We start from the raw sequence: 19,211 nt of genomic DNA, 5'->3' as shown, positions 1-19,211 counted from the left end.
AATATGAAGCATCAGCAATTTGTGCAGTCTTTGATAAAGAAGAAAGTGACAAGCAAGCCTCCTAAATTCATCCACATTTGCTGTCAAGCTCATGTGGAAACCCCTTATATCAGGCAGAGGCAGCTTTCAGGAACACCAGGTGGTACATAACTGAATAAACACCTGTGAGGTACAATCCATTCAAGCAAGCTTACTTTGATATAGATGGAAGGAAAATGAATATATAAATAAACTGATGAACATTTCATTTTCTGTATACAGCGTTTTCAAAATGTATTGCCGGAATTAAAACTGAGTGTGGCAGAGGTGTTAGTTTTGGGTTCATGCCAACTCACTGGAACCATGCCACAAAAAGAATAACAATACTCTAACTCTGGCTGGATGACATTCAAAAATGTTTCTTAAGTGATATGGAATCACAGTTTCATGTATTTCCCATAGCCCGATATTCTTCATTACAACATTCTTTAAAGATTCAGCTCTAATTAGCCAATATGTTGTCTGAGCCATGGGTAAGGATCCAGTGGATTGCATCACCTCTAAAGATCAAAGCATTTTGAACCAAGATACAGATGATGATGTGTACAGTCTTATCAAGAATAAAGAGCAATTCCTTTTAAAGGAGGGCTGCAAATTGAAATTGTTTCCCTGAAAAACTGATGAAGAAATCTGATCTTAATGTAATGCAATTTCCATATAATATATTACATGGAAATATATTATCTACCCACCCAAACTTCCAGTAAACATTATTTTACTGTGCATGACTGAAAACGACCCATATATTTCCCCAGTTCAGAAATGAATAATATAATTTAAATAAAACAGGGCGAGTATGAGAACAAATGTGTCACCTCTTTCTGTTTCTGCCATAACGTCAATTTAGTGTCAACTGATCATTTTATTTTAATTTCGGTTTTGACCCTGTTGCCATCACTTTCAAATATTATTTTCACTCCTGAAAGGGGTTAGTTAGCAGAGCTTTGTGTGTGGAGCCATATACAATATTGTCTTTTCTTCGTGTGTCTTCTACTTGCGTTAAACCCATAAGCAAAAGTAAAATACATGGGGTTCTAATTGCAAATGACAATCCAACCTAAAAAATGTATTTTCTGGTTTCAGGTGGTTCGCGACAGTTGTTACTGCACATCTTTTTAAAGAGAAAAAAGGATCCACACACCAAAGTAGACAAGGTGCAAGTTCACAAGGCTGAAGCCATAAATCAGTATTATATTGAGTATTTAAAAAAAAGCATTATCACCACTGTTTCAACACAGAAGTGCCTTTGTCAGACACAAAAAGACACATCATCCTGCATTAATAGTACGGCATGAATCTCCAAAAGTAGCTTGTGTTAAGCAATGTTTATATTATATTTTTGAAATTTGCCATTTTCCCATAATCAAACAACAAGAATGGCCCCCTGTTAATTCTGTGGTCTTTTAAAGAGATGTACTCAATATTATAACAACAAAATTAAGACATTTCCACTGTTGTTATACATTGAAGCAAACCAATTAAAGGCTGAACCATTACATCTTTTAAATTACTGTACCATAATACTCACTTCACAAAATGGGAGCCCATAAACAATATGGCCTGTGTTTGTGTATTCATTTAACAGTAAAAACAGTAAAAAAAAAAAGACAAAAAACCGCCAAAAACTTAATAGTACTTTCAATTTTAAATTATTTGACAGTCATGTTATCAATTCAACATTACAATTTAGGGTAACACTTTACATCGTGTCTCAAATTGCTGTGTATTTACATAGTAGTTACACAGCAAATACATGTGTACTTACACATAATTACAATGTTATTATGCATAGTTGCAATGTACTTAAAGTGGACATTTTTTTCATCGCATATGTAAGCACACAACTGCATCAGAAAAAGGTCAGGGTTAGGACTGAGTTAGGGACAGGGTTATATCATGCAAAAATATACATTAAGTACATTGTAACTATGCACAATAATATTGTAATTATGTGTAAGTACATTTGCTGTGTAACTAGTATCGAAATACACAGTAATGAGACACCTAATGTAAAGTGTTACCTAATTTACTATAAAATACAGTACGATTCTATACATTCATGACAATTTCAATTATCACCCCAGCAAGGTTATTTTGGATGTCATGTAAATTCCTTCATCAGTATTGTTGAGGCCACATGGAAAAAAAAATGACAAATGTGCACATGACATAGCCTGGCAAATCTCCAATGAATTAAAAAAAGGGAAGGACCAGTCAACTGCTAGTTTATTCAAACAGCAAGTAGCAGAGGTTAGCGCAGCAATCCAGGAGTCTTTAAAACAGAAGACCTCAGTTATCTAATACAGCATTAATACATAAATGCTTTGACTGTAACAAGTCTGGAACATTAAGGTATGAGTAAATCTCTTTATTTGTTATATCTTCAACTACTGGGTACAGCATGTAGATCTGTATATATGACTGTATGTACATTATGTATGTATTATGTATGTTTGTATGTATTTAGGAACTAAACTATAGCCCAAAAAATGTAAGTATCATTATTAGAAAATGTGTCATTGATCTCAACCATTGAGCTTGGGTTACTTACCGTGCAGTATTAGCAGCAGAAAGCAGAAGCCACTTTACTATCAACTTTCAGTGGTACAGTATTAAGGCCTACATTGAGAGACCAGAAAAAAAGGAAATTAATATTTTTTTTCATCGCTGCTACTTTTTTAAATTTGAGTTTAGTGATAAATAAATGGCCCAATAAATATCCATTAAAGCTCCTGGTGTGATTAAATAATCTACTTGTCAAGAAGGAGACGACCATGGTTAACCCCCTGTTAATCCGTGCAAATTGGGGCCACTTTGAACCCGAATTAGTGAAAAACACAGACTAGCAGAAATTCAGTTTACTGTTTGGGAAATCCCTGTGCTATTAATTGAAAACTTGAAAAATGCAATAATACAAATAAAATATAATGTCCCAACAGCGGTCACAATGTCTACTGTACATAATCAGCATTGTTCAGAGGCAGAGAGCTGCTTTTAAAAAAAGTCACTGATCTTGTTTGTCTTGTTTGCTTTCTGCTCACTTGTCACTGGTTTCAGTAACTACAATACAGTAGTCCTGCTGTCAGATGGCTTGCACTGTACTGTACTCGATTTAATTGAATTAAATAACGACTATCAGCTTCCGCACAGATACGTTGATTTCCACACTTAAAGCATGCGAATACCCGCTTCTGCATAGATCAGATGATTTCTGTACTAACATTTTGACAATGTACTGTATTAAACTGCACAGATTATTGGATCACGAATTATTGAAATACAGACTAACAGGAGTCTATTGTGTGTGTGTGTATATATATAGCTGAAATTGGGCAGTTGGTGAAGGGTCCAGCTGCAGCAGGCAGATGCTGAATTGGCTTAGAATTTTATGTCATTTCAGCATCCAGGCGAAGAAAGACATGAAAGGCTAATAGAAAGTAACATAGCAGTGTTCATCTTCTGTGTATCTACTGCAGTTCTCAATAATAGTTAGTCAGTCAAATAGCTTTATTTAATCATTAGACAGACTGAATCGTTTATATTTATTTGAATTTATTTATTTTAATGAAATGCTGAGGCAAATATCTCATTCTCTGAGATCTGATGTCAGCTAATGTTAGACATGAAATAATATTGTTTGAATGAAAACTAAACTTTTTATAAGAAAGACTGAGTCAAACTGTCATTCATATATCTAAATGAGAAAAATACAAACAGGTATACTGTCCACAGGTCTATCTGGGTATTATCCAAAAACCCTGTGGGCTTGTTTTCCTGCCCTAAGTTCACCTCTGGTGGTGATATATATATATTATATATATATTATAGATATATATAATATATATATATATATATATAGTACATGTATCGGAGAGGCATGAAGCCTCTCCGTACTCGGCTTGTTTGCACCCTGAAGCATCAGACCCAGAACCTGCATTTACGCACTTTTGTGCACTTTTATTTTTAGATCAAATAAACCAAACAAAACCTAGCTCCCTCAGAGCACTAACTAAACTTTTATGAACACTACTTATGCCACTGGACAGCTTAGCTGTTTACGACTCACAAACACTTTACCTCGTCACAGGTCTCTCCCGACCACATGACTTCACAAGGCATTGACTGCAGGCCCCCAGTCACTCAATGAAATAAAACAATTACACCTGTGGCTGCCAAGTCACCGTTGACTCAAGACATGGACAAAATAACAAGCAATATTACTGTAATATTTTTAACATCAGCTAAGCACTGAAGCCACCACTGTGCATTAAAGCCCACAGATTAAGCATTAAACACTGATGCCTCCCCACTTCACTTCCCCACAGTCATCACTATAGCCAGGAATCATTGCAAATAACGATCTAAGCAAAAATAAAAACAACTATAATAGCAGCTTTTGGAAGAAGAGGTGTGTGGCAGTTGTTTGGAGTGCGCAGTTGCAGTGGTGATGCACGGCTCAGAAATGATAGACACAAGACAGTTCACGCGGCAAAAGCAGCTCTTTATTTGCTGACAAATAATAATAACTGGCTCTACACAACCATGTGTATCTCTCAGGTAAACCACGGGGTTGAGTCCCTAAATAATAATACACTAAACAAGACACACAGAAACACAACACAGTCACAAGTGTGAGTACTCTTAGTGAAAGTGGTGATTTACAGTTACATTCTCATAACACACCAGAGGCCAAGATTACACCGTCACATCCCCAATTATACCCTTAGTCACCCCCCCTGCAATAGCTAGTTCAGTCAAAATAAAATCTCCTCCAATCCATGACTGACACATCGTGTACAGCTTTAGGCGATGACGTTGGGCATTGTGACTGCGCCCCTTTCCTGGCTGGCCGGCTGGCTTTCTGTAAAACAGAGTCCTCACAGATCAGGAGGGAGACAGTGTTGCCAGATTGGACTGGTTCCCACTCAATTGGGCTGTTTTTTTGTTTTTTTTTATCTTTTGTGCTAGTGATGATATTTTGGTCTAGTTTTAGGACTTTGGGTGGGTAATTCATATATTCTGTCAGAGGTCCATAAAAAATAGTGTTTTTTTTTTTTTAAATATATACGTACATCTAAAATAAAGTAAGGTTCAATGAGCTGAGAATAATATTACGTCACTAAAACACTTAATTTTCATAACCACTTTAACACAACCATGGACTAATGATTGACAGTAGCAGAAGCCAATAGCATTACTGTTTTGTGGTATGCGGAGCCAATCGCACGCAGAGAAGGGGTGCTGTCAGATGAGAGTGACGTATTAAAGAAAGTGGTTAGTCTGTGAAAAACAAATTAGAGAAGATGTCTAAATGGTCCAAATATATAAAAAAAAATACAAAAAAGAATAAGAGTTTAATTCTGAGCTGAAATTGTGGATTGCTTCTGTAACTGGCGACAAAGCAAAAGAACGTTGCAAATACTGCAATGTACAGATTCGGGCCCACTTAAACAACCTGCTGCAATGAACGGGCACAGGCCCACTGTGCACCAACAACCAGGGATACAATGCCTTTTAGTGTAGCAGCTTCAGCTTCCAGAATTGCTGTATGAGCATACCTGTCAACTTTTGAAAATAAAAGATCAAGTGTGTGTGTGCAATCCGTGATCTTTTCTTTTAACTGTTTTCCCCGTAGAGCAGCGTCGGGTGTGTGCGTGTGTGTGTGTGTGCAGGTACGCGGCTATGTGAACTTGCCTCGTGCGCTGAATGCATGCCTGCCACAGGGCCCCTCTGGGTTCTAAACCCTGCCATGTTACAGACAGGTATTGCAGTAACTGCACACCAGCCACCCCCTCCCCCCATGTCATTGTACTACTTACTTGGTGATTGGGCTACTTTTGGTAGTCTTGGGCGGGATTTTAGCTGTGATTGGGCTTTAAACTGGCTACCAAATCTGGCAACACTGGAGGGAGATTGTTGACTAGGATTCATTTGCTCTGTCAGAAGGTGAAATGCAGGTGTGTTGCAGGGCCGTTGTTTTGCAAGGAGGTAATCGCTGTAAAGGTTAAGATAACCTTTGCTTTAAGTTTGTATTTAATTTGTTTTATTAGTATTTGTTCAGGTTAGCCATAAAAGTGAGTGGCTGCGCTAAAATCTATCATTCATTTTGACCTACCTGACTATCAGCTGTCCTGTCCTAAGATCTTTCGAAAGACACCTAGTAATTTTGGAGGTGAAGGCCAAGACAAGGTCATACAATGCTGTCAATGTTACAGTTATAGTACTTGCTGTGGTTTGCAACAAGAAGTAACCCAGCACTCCACTCTCTCACACTGTGTATGGAGGTCTGTTACAAATGCTGTGCTTTCTGGAAAATCAGAAGTTTACAGAAAACAGGAAGCATGACAGAAATGGAAGATTTTGACTTTGTTGAAACAATAAGGACATACACAGTTGTTAATACTAAAATCCATAACTAAAATCAAAGCCTCGATTTACATAGCTACCTAAATAAACTTTCCACGCTTAGATACAACGGTGTTTCATAAGGAAAATAGCACTGTATTCAAGGTAAGATGTGTGTAACTTTATTCCTCACAATGATTTAGAAATGTACTCCAGTTTCTAAATCTATGGGGATTTCCAATTAATTCCCTTACAGTGCAACGCAAATAGAGGATGTGTAATGATATCAAAGTGCTTTTGCGTCATTAAGTACTTTAAAAGGAACCATCTTCTTCAGATGCTGATGAACAGAAACAAGAAATTGTAAACAAAGTAAATGTTTCTTCTTTGCTTCTAAAATCATATGTTTATATATTTGTTTAAGTTGATGAATGAACAGGCAATAACCAATGTTAGACTCTTAATTTAGCAATGCAACAGCTAGGTTTATCTTTCATACCAATTGAAGTTATTTGCTATCATTCTTCTTTTATTACTATTAAATAAATTGTGGTTTCATGAACAATCTCATTTAAAAAGATCACAAATGATTCTCTTTAGCACCCTAGTTAACTCTGCAAATTGGTTCAGTTACCTCTACTTTCGACCTTTCACACATCTACATTAACGTGATGCTAGATTAGCTGCTGCATTCCTAGAGGCACCTGGCTTTAGCTTACTAATCTACTGGTATAACAATAGTGTGTGCCCTATTTAAAATAATATAATAGTAATATAAAAGATTGCCAATGAATTGTCTTGATATTAGAATATGGGGTAAAGTCCATCTCAAGAGAAAACTAAAGTTTGGATTATAATAGGTATCAGTAATTGTTGACACCAAATTGAAACATCCTTTATTTAAACCACATTTGGTTTATTCTATTTTGTTCTAGTACTTCTTTCTAAACTGCAATAACTTGCTGCTGTTATGAACAAAGTTATATTTTGTAGACCCATCTGTGGCAAAAGCTGGATCTCAGTTTTTCAATAATAATTTTGCACTGTGTATACTATGTGTTCCCTTTTATCTTGTGTGTTTGGAATTTCCATAATTTGTTATGCTACTGTTTCCCTGTCTGTAAGACTGTATTATTTAAAAAGAAAACAATCAACTTAGATCCATTAACTCTGGGTGTTGCACAAGGTAACTCATGCCAACCCTGTCTTATGATGTGCACTTCCCAAGTAGCAGTACAATTTTCTATCTACAGCTATGGCCAAAGGTTTTGCATCACCCAATAGAATTAACTGATTTTGCTTCAAAAAGTCAAATGAAACCTGCTGAATAATGTTACGTTAAAATATTGGATTACATACTGCTTTGTACTGTAGTTTTCCATATACTTAACAAAAAACTGGAAACAAATTGAAAAATGTGACATTTCAAAATTAACATGAAATAAAATACTACTGTTATGGCTTCTGGTAGACTTTTGCAATATTGTTCTGTAGTTTCTTTGATTACATGAAATAAAAGATCAAAATTATTATATTTTTTACATTTTTTATTATGTCTCAATCCTAAAATTCTAGGTGAAGCTAAACCTTGGCCATAGCTGTTGGAGGTATTTCCAAGCAGTGTACAAGGGAACATAGATTGTGCGAATGGAACTCCCCAAACATGTGTTGTACCTTTAGTCATCATTTAATCATATTGCCTTATACATAAACAGAAATATTTAGAATGCAATTGAATAAGAAATTACCCATTTTAAATGATCTTTCCTAGACCATATATCCATGGCAAGCTATGGATCTCATGTGGAACAGACATATATTTGTGAATAATGCACAATAAGATCAATGTTGACATTTTCCTCATCCTTCAAACCCTTAATATGATACTTGAAAACCAAAAGTGTTGGAAAACACATTTCAAGGGAGATCGGAAGCAACTACACTTAGCTGGAAATAATGGTTCAGCCTTTACACACTTACACACATTCTACTTATAGCCACAGAAACTCAAAGAAAATATATTTACACATGCTACAGACTGGTTGAATAATAGTACATTTAATGAGAAAGCCACTGACCACAAATGGTATTAGTTTTGATCTTCCAGAAACTACATATTCACTTTATGTTTTGTTCTTTTTAATTGCTGCAGATTAGATGAAATTATTAACAACAAATTTACTGTAATTAGGATTTTACATGCAGGTGAATTTACTGTAAAACAAAATCTTCAGGAAACTCCCCAACACTACCACATTAAACATGACTGTATACACCTAATGCCCAACCACAGGCCTCTTGAATTAGGGAGTTAACATTTTTGTCTAAAAAGAATCCATTCTGCTGCCTACTTGCTGACAGACACCACACACTCTGAGTTTCTCTTGTGCAGGTATTTTTTTTTTTCCTGTCTTTCTCTTCAAATTTCAAATGCTATATACATTCCTATCACACTCCCCTCCTCTCTGTTTTGCTTACCAGATGTATGTATGTATTTATTTATTCATGCTATGATATGCTACATATTTAGTGTGATTGTTAATTGTATTAGACAGTTTCTCCTGCTTGCCTGTTCTGCATATACAGAACTAGGCCTTCCGTATGTCTTTGGAAGATGTGTTCCACAAAATCTCCTTTTCCTACCACAGATTTACACCACACCTATTAAACATGTAACAGAGAGGTGTATTGGATAACAGTGGTTTATAGATCATTATATTTATTTGAAATGAATACTAAATGCTTTTCAATTCTGTTACATAATGTGACTTGGCAGAAGCCCTGCACATGAAAATAATGTTATTTTTATGATTTATTGTGTTGGCCTATTTTGTAACGGTACTTATTTTCATTCATTCCCATATTCTGCAGTGTGTGTGTTGACTGGACCCAGTAAAGGGTTAGGTTTGGGCCTTGATGTGTAACACTTAATTTCCCTGTGAGAATGTGGTGGAAATGAAAGAAACCATGGACTTTTTACTAAATATTTGTTTAATGATACTGGGGCTTAAGGAAGAGTGTCAGTGGGTTGCTGCCAAAAGCATTGAGTGTATATTTTATTTAAACATCACTTGTTTTCATGTAATTTTGTAAAAAAATCTTGCGCGCCTACGTGGAGCGTCGACCATAACCTCCAGCCTCTCTCCTATATATTAATGGATACTCAAGCCCCTATTACACATATATTTTAATAGGGATGTACCTAAGGCTTCAGAAACCCCAGTTAGCACTACTCTTGGACTACCTAATGTTATCTTAGGGAAAGTAGTGTGGCATTAGGGCTAATCAGGCTCTGTGAAACAACCTCTTAAAGTTTTGATGCAGCAGTGGCACAAGGCAATGTTAAATTGTTTGTTGATTTACAGAATGGAATTCCCTAATCAATCACAAATCAGAATAATGAAGCACAGTCACCTCCAACAACTTCTGTTTTGTGAACTGATTTTGTATTGTAAGAAAACACCCTTTCATTAGTGTGCAAACAATTCAAGTGGCAATAGTCAATTATGGTAATAATAAACATAATAGTGTATATTGGTTATCCTTGCCTTTCCATAATCAAACATTTCTGATTTATTTCCCAGCTACAATATGAAGTTTGTTGTGGTCATCATATATGCACTAATTGCAGGTAAGATAATTTTATTAACCAGTTGTACACTGCAAAACCAAATGTTTAAGAAGGAAACAGAAATTGTATGCAACAGATTTGAAACACATATTCTAGTTAATTGTTTGAAAATGCAAAAACAAATACTAGCAAGTACCTATCATATATATATATATATATATATATATATATATATATATATATATATATATATATATATATATATATATATATTTATATATGACTTGAACTTATGTTGATAAAGATTACAATGTAATTTCACACATGGTAATGTATTTGCAATGTAAGGATCCACATAAGCACAGTGTAATTAAAGATCAAGCATTTGCAGATAATATCACTGTGTAACAAAAACTTTTTTTTTTTTGTTCCTGGGTAGTAAAGATTTAGAAGTGAGTAGTTTTTCGAGATTTACAGTTATACTGTATTTACAGTATAATTGTAATTCTCGAAAAACTACTCACTTCTAAATCTTTTGTAGTCATCTTTGTATTACTTTAGTATAAACACATGTTAATTTGGATTCATATGTTGTTTTTTTCTGACTTTATGTGAACGAAAAGACACACATTTGCCCGTTTTCCCATTGGAAATAGTGATATTTTGAAATATCACTGTCCTGGTCACAAAAGCAAAGTTTGTGGGGAATAATTGCCATTTTCTATACTTTTGATGCATAAGCAATTAGGAAATAACACTTACTACCCAGGAACTGTGTTACATAGCGTAATCAGTGGTAGAGTGTTGCAGCACATTGTACCATGCTAACATCCTCCCACTGAGATCTATCATTAAACTTAAAGTAATTGAATCATCCACTAATTCAACATGCTGGACAGTTATTAGTTTACATAAATTATGCATAAATATTTTCTTTTTGTTAGAATTTTTTTAATCACAGATGTTTCATAAAATATATTTATAAAGTCTTCAATCAGAGGTTCATTATATGTTTTGATTTAATTGGGTTATTTTGGCTGCACTTAAGAGTACTAGTTAGTGTATTGTACAAGAAATAACATTGTTTGCTTTTATACATACTTTTAATACATACTGTTATACAGACATAATCCAGTCACATATCAACTTTCATTCATCAACTGTGGTGTATGAACCTGAAGTATTACAGACATGAAACATGAAAATATTTTTAAGGCTTGGCTTGAATACAGCAGTCATTAATATTATTAATGTTATATCACCACCTAGTGGCCATACACGTATTGATGTAAAGGTAATCCCCATTTAAACCCTACTTACTACTGTATATTCTCCTAACATGGGACCAATTTTAAAAGGCACGGACAAAACAACATATATAAAACAAGCAAAAAAAAAATAAAAATCTTGGTAGGCACAGTTCAATTATTGTTCGGGGTTGTTTTTTGCTTACTAATTTTAATAATTGTATTCCTGTATGAAAAATGACCTTACACTTCTTTATAATATGGCCCTTGAGGTTTCTGAAATAATATCTCTGCATTAACTGGCTGGATATTTCAGTCTTGGTGTGTTTGTTCTGTCTTTGTTGTCTGCCACGACATTGACCTTTTGTGTTGACTCTGGTTTAAGTTATGCTTTGCTGTAATGATGTTTCAGTTTTATTAAATCAGTCTCCATGCTGAATTATGCTGTGCAGTTGACTTAGAGAGACAGGGCAGAGGGCTGTATGCTGCTGGCGCTAGTCTGTCAGGATGAAAATCAGGAAGTCACATTACAGTAATAATTATATGCTTAGCTTCTGTAACACATAGCTCAGAATTCTGACTTATAATTTGCAGTAGTGATCAAAACTGCGAATTACAATTGTTACTACTTATTGTATTGGTAGAACCATAATAATATAAAAAGTAGAATTAGTAGGTTCGGACAACCCGAATTTACTCAAACTTTATCTCGTGGTCTATAATGTCATTGCAACCTGTGTCAATGTGACTATAAACAAGCAATTCAGTCTGATGTTACTTATTAAAAATACTGGGTGTATTATTTCAATGCTTGGGTCAAACATAAAAGAACTTTAAACTGATTTATTGATGGTCAATTCTTAGCCAAGCTTTCATTCAGTGTGGTTTATTAATGAATCTGAACTGGCTTCGAAATAGTATGAGACTTTTAAGAGTATGAGTTTTTGAACTGCACAATGCCAGACGTACTAAACTCTTGTTGACTTCTTTCAACAGTAAGGAGCATTCCGTCAGACACATTGCATCTGCAAGTGATTGTCCAAGGGGAGGCAGAGCTACCGTGCAGGCTCCCCGATCAACAAAATGTCTCAAGTGAAGACTACGTGATGTATATACAAAAAATGAAATCTGTGGTGTTTGAACTGTATAAAGGGAAAGAGAAGACAGAGCATCAAGACAACCAGTTTAACAACCGCACCTGGCTGGATTCAGCAGGAGGATCTGTCTGGCTCAGTGATATCAGGACAGCAGATGAAGGACTGTACGAGTGCTTCATTCTAAAATCAGGATCTCTTCTGAGCTCACAGATCCAGTTAAGTGTTGTTGGTAAGTTATTGGTTGATCATACACCAGTTCACTTCAAAGTTCTATTCTGAGAACTCTTTTTTGACCGGGTACACAACCATGGTAAGGAATAGTGCATGTTGGTCTCTTGTCAAGCATTGTTGTTAAATTTGTTATAAAGTCATTTTCCAAATATACTGCATTCCGTTTAACAAATATAAGTTACGTACAGTTTGCTATAAACAAAGAGCAAGGATCTTATTATATATTGTATACTATGGTGTTTTAGATGAGGGGCATGTTATACAAAGATGCCGATTCTGTAAGGGGGTTCAACTATAGGCAGGTCAGTCATGCATGTTATACACAGGGTGCATGTTATATTATAAAAGTATAATCCATTTTATTTTAAACATTTCAATTTAGAATAATTAGCTTGACTGCAATTAGACCATATGTTATATCGATGGTCTAATTAACTATAGACCCAATACATGTTAAAGGCAGGTGCATACATTATCATGTTCCTACATTGGAACATTCCAGTATGTATGTATGTATGTATGTATGTATGTATGTATGTATGTAGTAATTGATTGATTTTTTCTTTCCAGCTAACTTCAGTGTTCCAGATATATCTCTGTCAGCCACAGGCCCTGTTAACTATGGAGATGTAGTGAACTTAACCTGCACATCCAACAACGGTTATCCAAATGCATCGTTACATTGGATTGTGAATACTGAAAACCCCATTGTGCAAGATTATTTCAGTGTTACATCTGATTGGATCCAAGACCCTGTAACAAAATTGTTCAATCTTACCAGTATTTTAAATATCAACGTCACAACTGACTTAGTTATACTCTGTTCTCTATACAACAGCACTCTGAACAGCAGTTTATTATCTTTAGAATTAAGTAAGTGGCATTTTTTTTAATTGTACATATTTTATATAGTTTGGGTGCATTTTATGTTAGTCTTTATATTTCAATAAAGGCTAAGGAAGTGGTCTTAATATTTGTGATTAGCAAAACACATGGGAAGTACAATTTGTTTACTAAACATCCGGGGTTAGTTTGCACAAAGTGGGTCAACCCTAAATCCAAAATATGGTTAAGTATTGATAGTATGCAGGACCTTTGACCTGATATGGCTTGTTATGGTTATTAGGGTTAGGGTTTGGGTCTGTAGGGTTAGGATTAGGGTCTGTAGGGTTAGGGTTTTGCTTAGGGTTAGGGTTTTGAGTTAGTGTTACGGTATGTGAAAAAATAAAACATCAAATAAATATACATTTATAAAGATACAACCTCAATTACGCATATGGAGACAGCTGTGGCCGTCTTCCTATCACAGAGCATTACAGTTATGTGCTGCTTCTCATTTCCAGCCTAGATTACTCACACCTGTCTTTCTCCCAATTTGTGGTATTGCTTGTCATGTCGACAAATACGGGGGTTTGATCATTTCTGATCTGTCCAAGCTGGTGCAGTGTTTTAGAAACACTGAAATTGTAAAAGCCTCTCATCGAATTCCTCAGGAAGCTAATGACGCTTCTTTGAAAATGGCTGCCTGTATGTCATAGATGATTGAGGTCGGGCAGTTTTGGTTAGTCTTTTCTCAGCAGTCAGTCACATTGCTGTTTGTGTTCTTGGGTAGTCACGTCTTTTGTTGGCGATTTTAATACACACATCACTATTCTATATTTGAATTTAAGACACAAGCCATTTTTGGGAGCAAAAAATGTTTAAAAAGTGTATCTTAAATTTGAAGGAATATGGCATGTAGAAAAGACATATTTTTACAAATGTTTCCCGATCACTTATGAAATAACCAAACTTCAACACCAGTTTTACTTTTTTCTCTTCTGGATTACTAAGGGGTCATTACAATTACACTAAATAACTCTAAATATGCTAAATAACAGTAACAATATCTTGAACAAAATATATGGTGCTACTTTGTTTGGGAAGTCAAGAGGGTGTCTTTTGGAATGTTTAAACTGTGAAAAATGATTGGTCACAAAAAGGCAGATCTTTAACACATATTAAACAAAACATATTGTTAATCTGAATTCTAATAGGAGGTTGTGCTGCATACTAATCGCACTGTTCTCCTTGTCAAGGGGATATAGAACACCCTTCTCCGACACACAGCCGATCTCATGTTTTCGGAGTTGCTGCTGCGATCACTGTGATTGTGCTTGTTATTGTGCTGCTGCTGCTAAAGATGAAATGTCCATAGAAAGGTAATTTTATTAAACTCGACCAACATGCATATACAAATGAGAAGAGTGTTTATGGCAAACCAACTGCAACTTAGATATACCAAATCCCCAGATGCAACCTGTGTAAAGCACACTCTATACCAGGGCTTCTCAAACTCAGTCCAGAGGACCCCCTGTGGCTGCTGGTTTTCATTCCAACCAAGCTCTCAATTACTTAACTAGACCCATAATTGATGATAATTTGCTTAATTAGACCTTTTTACTTGTTTTCAGCTCTTGGGCATTTGCATATTTCAAGTTAGCTAACATCTGATAAGTGACTTGAACTATTTAATAGCTGAAAACAAGTAAAACGTTTTAATTAACAAATTATTAGTTCAATTAAGGGTATTAGTTAAGTAATTAAGAGCTTGGTTGGAATGAAAACCAGCAGCCGCAGGGGGTCCCCAGGATTGTTTCAGAAGCCCTGCTCTATACTAGTCCTTAAAGGGCTAGTTTCTGGTGATCTTTAATAAATCTGGCATAAATCATACACCACAGGCATTAGCACCAGCCAAAATGAGCAGTATTATGAAGCTTTGTGTCCATTACACAGATTGTGATAGTTCAGATTAAATTGTGTTCAGTTGTGTTTCAGCAGTTATGTTTAATTTTTGAAGAATAATGGCATGTTTTTTATATATTCGTTTATTTTTGAAGATGCTGTTCTTTAAAGAAACAGTATCCTAAATATAATTAAAATGAGAAAGCTCTTACAGTAATGTGAACACTCATTGTGTCTTTCAGATGTGAAAAGCAATGAAGAATGTGACTATTTGCCTTATTACTGAGTATCAAGTCCCTGCACAACAAGAGGATTACATACTTCAGGACTAGATGACCTGCTGTATTGACAACACAGGATCATTCAAAAAAGTTCAAGGGGACTACAGATAGATGTTTGTATTGATGTTTCTAATGAATAGGAAAGCACTAGTCAGAAGAACACAAACACTGGGGACATTTCCAAAAGCTACTTTAAGCTAAGCAATGTTGTGAACATACAATGTTTGCTTTACAAAGAAAGGCTGCTTTGAATCGTCAGCAACGCTGCACTTTAATAGAAGTGACTTCAAATAGGAAACAAGGGATACCTGGAAAACAAATATTTCTTAATATATCTAAAGCAACTGCACCTCACTGAAAATCTGAAAAGTACTACTGAAAACCAATTTAACTGTCAAAGTACTGTTCTGTAAATCCTGTAAAGTATTTTTAGTACTAACAGTATTTTTTTTACTTGTACAATCCATCAAATTGTTTTATTTAAAATGATACATTAAGATTACAAAATCTATATTTATATTTTGGTACTTTTTGTAACATTATGTCTATATAGCTTTAAATAATATATTGTTCTGCTGTTTATTTATTTCAATGATATTTTTAAGATTTTAATATATCTTGTGTGAAGAATTGCCCACTGTTAAGTAGCAATTGAAAGCACATGACAAAGGGCACAGGCCGTTGTTAGCTGTTGCTAGTCGTAAGTTTAATTCTCTATGGTGCATATCTGTAAACTGATCAAATGCTTTATTATAATTTAGCTTTTACATGTCTCTTTTAAGCTGTTTTTTGTGTCATTGTCTTCTAAGTTGCTGTATTCCCCCCCCCCCCCCAAGTGGTTTTGAAACCTTGCATAACCAAACTAACACTTTCAAAGTCCTTTTGTGTTGGGGGGGGGAATGTGGTATTTTGATGTGAAAAATCATATTGTGCCATCTATCAAATACCAGTATTAGTAAACACAAGCCACCCCAGTTTAATTTATTGCCAAGGCTACCAGGTGATGTTGTAGGGAACGTTGCAGTAATTATACTAATATTACCAAATATCCTAAGCCTTATTGTGGCCGGGTATCTATATCAGTGGTGGTCAGAAAACAGAAAAGAAACTCAGGATTGAAGAACTACAAGTTTATTTTTCTTAGATCAAATTATAAACAAAAAACACAGCTTGCAGAACCAAAATAAAAAAGTTAAACAAAACAAGTGAACACAAAATGAAACAGAAAATCCCTCAGTCAAGTTTTGCACTATCACAGTGAGTTTTTAAATAAAAATATAGGAAGGTTTGTCTCTCTCCATAAGGCAGCAAACCTCCCTGTTCCCAGCTCCCTGGTCATCTCCCTAATGGAGCTTTGGGCTCTCTTTTTAAATGATGCGGCTGTTCCTAATTAACACCAATTATTCTACTGGGAACAGCCACATGTTTTTGGCAGGGACAGGAATTAAACCCATCCCAGCCAACCACCACCAAAACACAAACAAACACCCACACTATTTATAGGCAGGGCTCTTGCTCTGCCACACTTTTATCAATTAATAGTTATTTAATATGAATTATTCATATTCAATGACAAATCTTGAACAATGATACATGTTAATAATCAAATAACATTTTTATTAAATGTTAATATCCATTAGTTATTGATAACACATAAATAAATAAACAGTTATTGCAACATATATTTCTAGGTGAAATATAAGTCAACTAGTTTTAAACAGCATACATAGTAATTGGCTATATTTACCAGAAGATGGGAACACTCTTGCGGGCAGAACAGGTGGATGCAGACGGTCCGAAGAACTCATATGCTTTGTACAAACTTCTTTGTTTATATATGTAACTCAACAGTCACTTTTATGTCCTTATATGGTATACACCAACTGAGTAATGCTACATGAGAGATTATCTGCTCTACCCCTTGTGGCCATGCTCTTGAACACACAGTTTTATAACAGTCTAGTTCCTTATATGGTCACACCCGGTTCCTCTCATGTTCCAGCATGTGATTAGTTAAATAACGCTTTATGTAATGTCCCAAAGAACAGAGAGTTTTTGTTTTCTCTTAAACCTCAGCTGTGTACCAGAGAACAGGAAGTTTTTATCCATATTCCCACAATTGTTCCATGACAATGGGACAGAGGACTCACTGCCTTTTACAAACACTCTGATCTACTGGTTCTTTGATCAGAGTTAACAGCAGTTAATTACAAGTTATAGTTCACAGTATAAAGACAATCTCATACAGTCCAGTTGGTGTGCACAGGAACCTGGAGGAGTTCCTCTCTGGTGGTCTGGATACAGGGCTGGTGCCTTGCCTGTGGAGTGGGAGTTTGTGCACGCCGTGGTGCGGCCTTGCCGGCCTAAAAACCAAGAGAAGGAGAGGAAAGAACTTGGAAACTGGGTGCTCCAGGCGGGAGGAAGGTGGGAGTGTCGAGAAGGGGAAGTCGGGAAAGAGGAAGGCAGAGGGCTCCCCCGGCTGTCTCCACATGCCGCAGCAAAGGAAAGGAAACCCAGTCTCCTGCAAAGGTGGTGAGAGCCGCAACACACCGCAGTCCCCCCCCTGCAAGTGAGGAGAGCCACGCAAGCACCAGTCCCCTGGATCAAGTGGAGACTACGAGCTACACAACCCGCTTGTAGCACCTCAACCCCGTCCACACCACCAGGAGAACGTACAAAACAAAAACATAGCCGCTACAAACGCCAATACAACCTTAAAACTACATACAAACCCGCTATAGACAAATACACGAAAAAACAAACAGCCGCTGGTCCTTACCGTCCATGGACTCAGGAGGATCAGAGCATCAAGGAGCTGCCTTGCTGGGTCGGCCTCCGCCACACCCTCCACCCCTCGGCAGGGCAAGGCGCAGAGCAGCAGGACTGCCATCTGCCTCCCGCCCCAACTCCGCCCCTCCGCCTCCTCGGGATGCCTCTGCTGCCTTCCAATGTCCACCCATAACCAAAACCACATCCACAACCGTCAGTGGGAGCAAGACAAACAGACAAGCTGGTGCCTCACTTCCTCGCCCGCCACCTCCAACAAGTCCACCCAGCGCTCCACCGAAAGTGCACCGGCAGTGGGAATGCAGTGCAGGGAGCTGGCCTCTGCCGTGCGTCCGCCAAACATACTCGCCACCATCCACCCACAGCCTTGCATAAAACCCCTCACCCGAATCACGCCAAACCGCCGTTCTCCCCAGCACATACCTCCCATCCAACCCGGGCAGGGGGAGAGGAGCATCAGGGGGCAGGGGATGCTGCACTCTGCCAGCAAGACTATTCTGCCCTCTCCGCACCGTGATTCTAGCAAAAGCTCGACCGCCACACCTGAAAGGGCCAAAGACAAGGGCTTACCGTACCGGCGCCCGCGGACCTCCACAAGTGGCAGGGGGAGAGCAAGCACTCGGATCTGGCCTCCTGCCCGTCCGCCAACCAATACCGGGGGCAGGTCCCACACCGGCAATGGGAGAGCAGGCAGGAGCTGGGCCGGACTCCGCTCTGCCACCTCTGGAGGGCCCCCTCCGCCACCAAGGGGGAAGGGATTCCACCCGGCAGGGGGAGAGGCCGCAGGTGAAAAGGGAGCTAAGCTGCCGTCTGCCTCCCGCGCAAACCAAAAGGCGCCCGGCCATACCTCCGGAGTAAAGATGCGAAATACAACGTCAAACGTCAAAAA

General features: G+C 37.1%; 1 protein-coding gene and 1 long non-coding RNA gene across 3 annotated transcripts in view; one reads left to right on the top strand and one right to left on the bottom strand.

Annotated features, from left to right (window-relative positions):
• LOC121320774 overlaps positions 1 to 19,211 on the bottom strand; it is a 44,139-nt gene that overhangs the window by 9,777 nt on the left and 15,151 nt on the right. Inside the window, exons 1-2 of one of the 2 annotated variants that reach the window (XR_005950879.1) lie at positions 17,283 to 17,438; positions 2,591 to 2,658 (exon numbers count right to left, since the gene is read on the bottom strand). This is a non-coding gene — a long non-coding RNA (uncharacterized LOC121320774). Of the gene's footprint in view, positions 1 to 2,590; positions 2,659 to 17,282; positions 17,439 to 19,211 lie in introns of those variants that run through there. The other variant, XR_005950878.1, reaches the window with a different exon arrangement.
• On the top strand, positions 2,170 to 15,989 carry LOC121320773 (T-lymphocyte activation antigen CD86-like). Its single transcript, XM_041259400.1, has 6 exons — positions 2,170 to 2,391; positions 9,969 to 10,015; positions 12,199 to 12,528; positions 13,101 to 13,403; positions 14,609 to 14,731; positions 15,497 to 15,989. The coding sequence occupies exons 2-5, from the start codon at positions 9,976 to 9,978 to the stop codon at positions 14,725 to 14,727; spliced, it is 792 nt and encodes a 263-aa protein (XP_041115334.1). The 5' UTR covers positions 2,170 to 2,391; positions 9,969 to 9,975; the 3' UTR covers positions 14,728 to 14,731; positions 15,497 to 15,989.

This window comes from Polyodon spathula, chromosome 9, assembly GCF_017654505.1.
Source record: "Polyodon spathula isolate WHYD16114869_AA chromosome 9, ASM1765450v1, whole genome shotgun sequence".
NCBI lineage: Eukaryota > Metazoa > Chordata > Actinopteri > Acipenseriformes > Polyodontidae > Polyodon > Polyodon spathula.
The sequence above is the reverse complement of the archived record's forward strand: the minus strand, read 5'-3'. Positions and strand labels throughout refer to the sequence as shown.

Excerpts from the sequence above, each read along its gene's own strand:
- LOC121320773 (XM_041259400.1), top strand. The coding sequence starts at position 9,976 with ATGAAGTTTGTTGTGGTCATCATATATGCACTAATTGCAG. Across the intron at positions 10,016-12,198 it reads CATATATGCACTAATTGCAG|TAAGGAGCATTCCGTCAGAC; the intron begins GTAAGATAATTT and ends TTCTTTCAACAG. Across the intron at positions 13,404-14,608 it reads TTTATTATCTTTAGAATTAA|GGGATATAGAACACCCTTCT; the intron begins GTAAGTGGCATT and ends CTCCTTGTCAAG.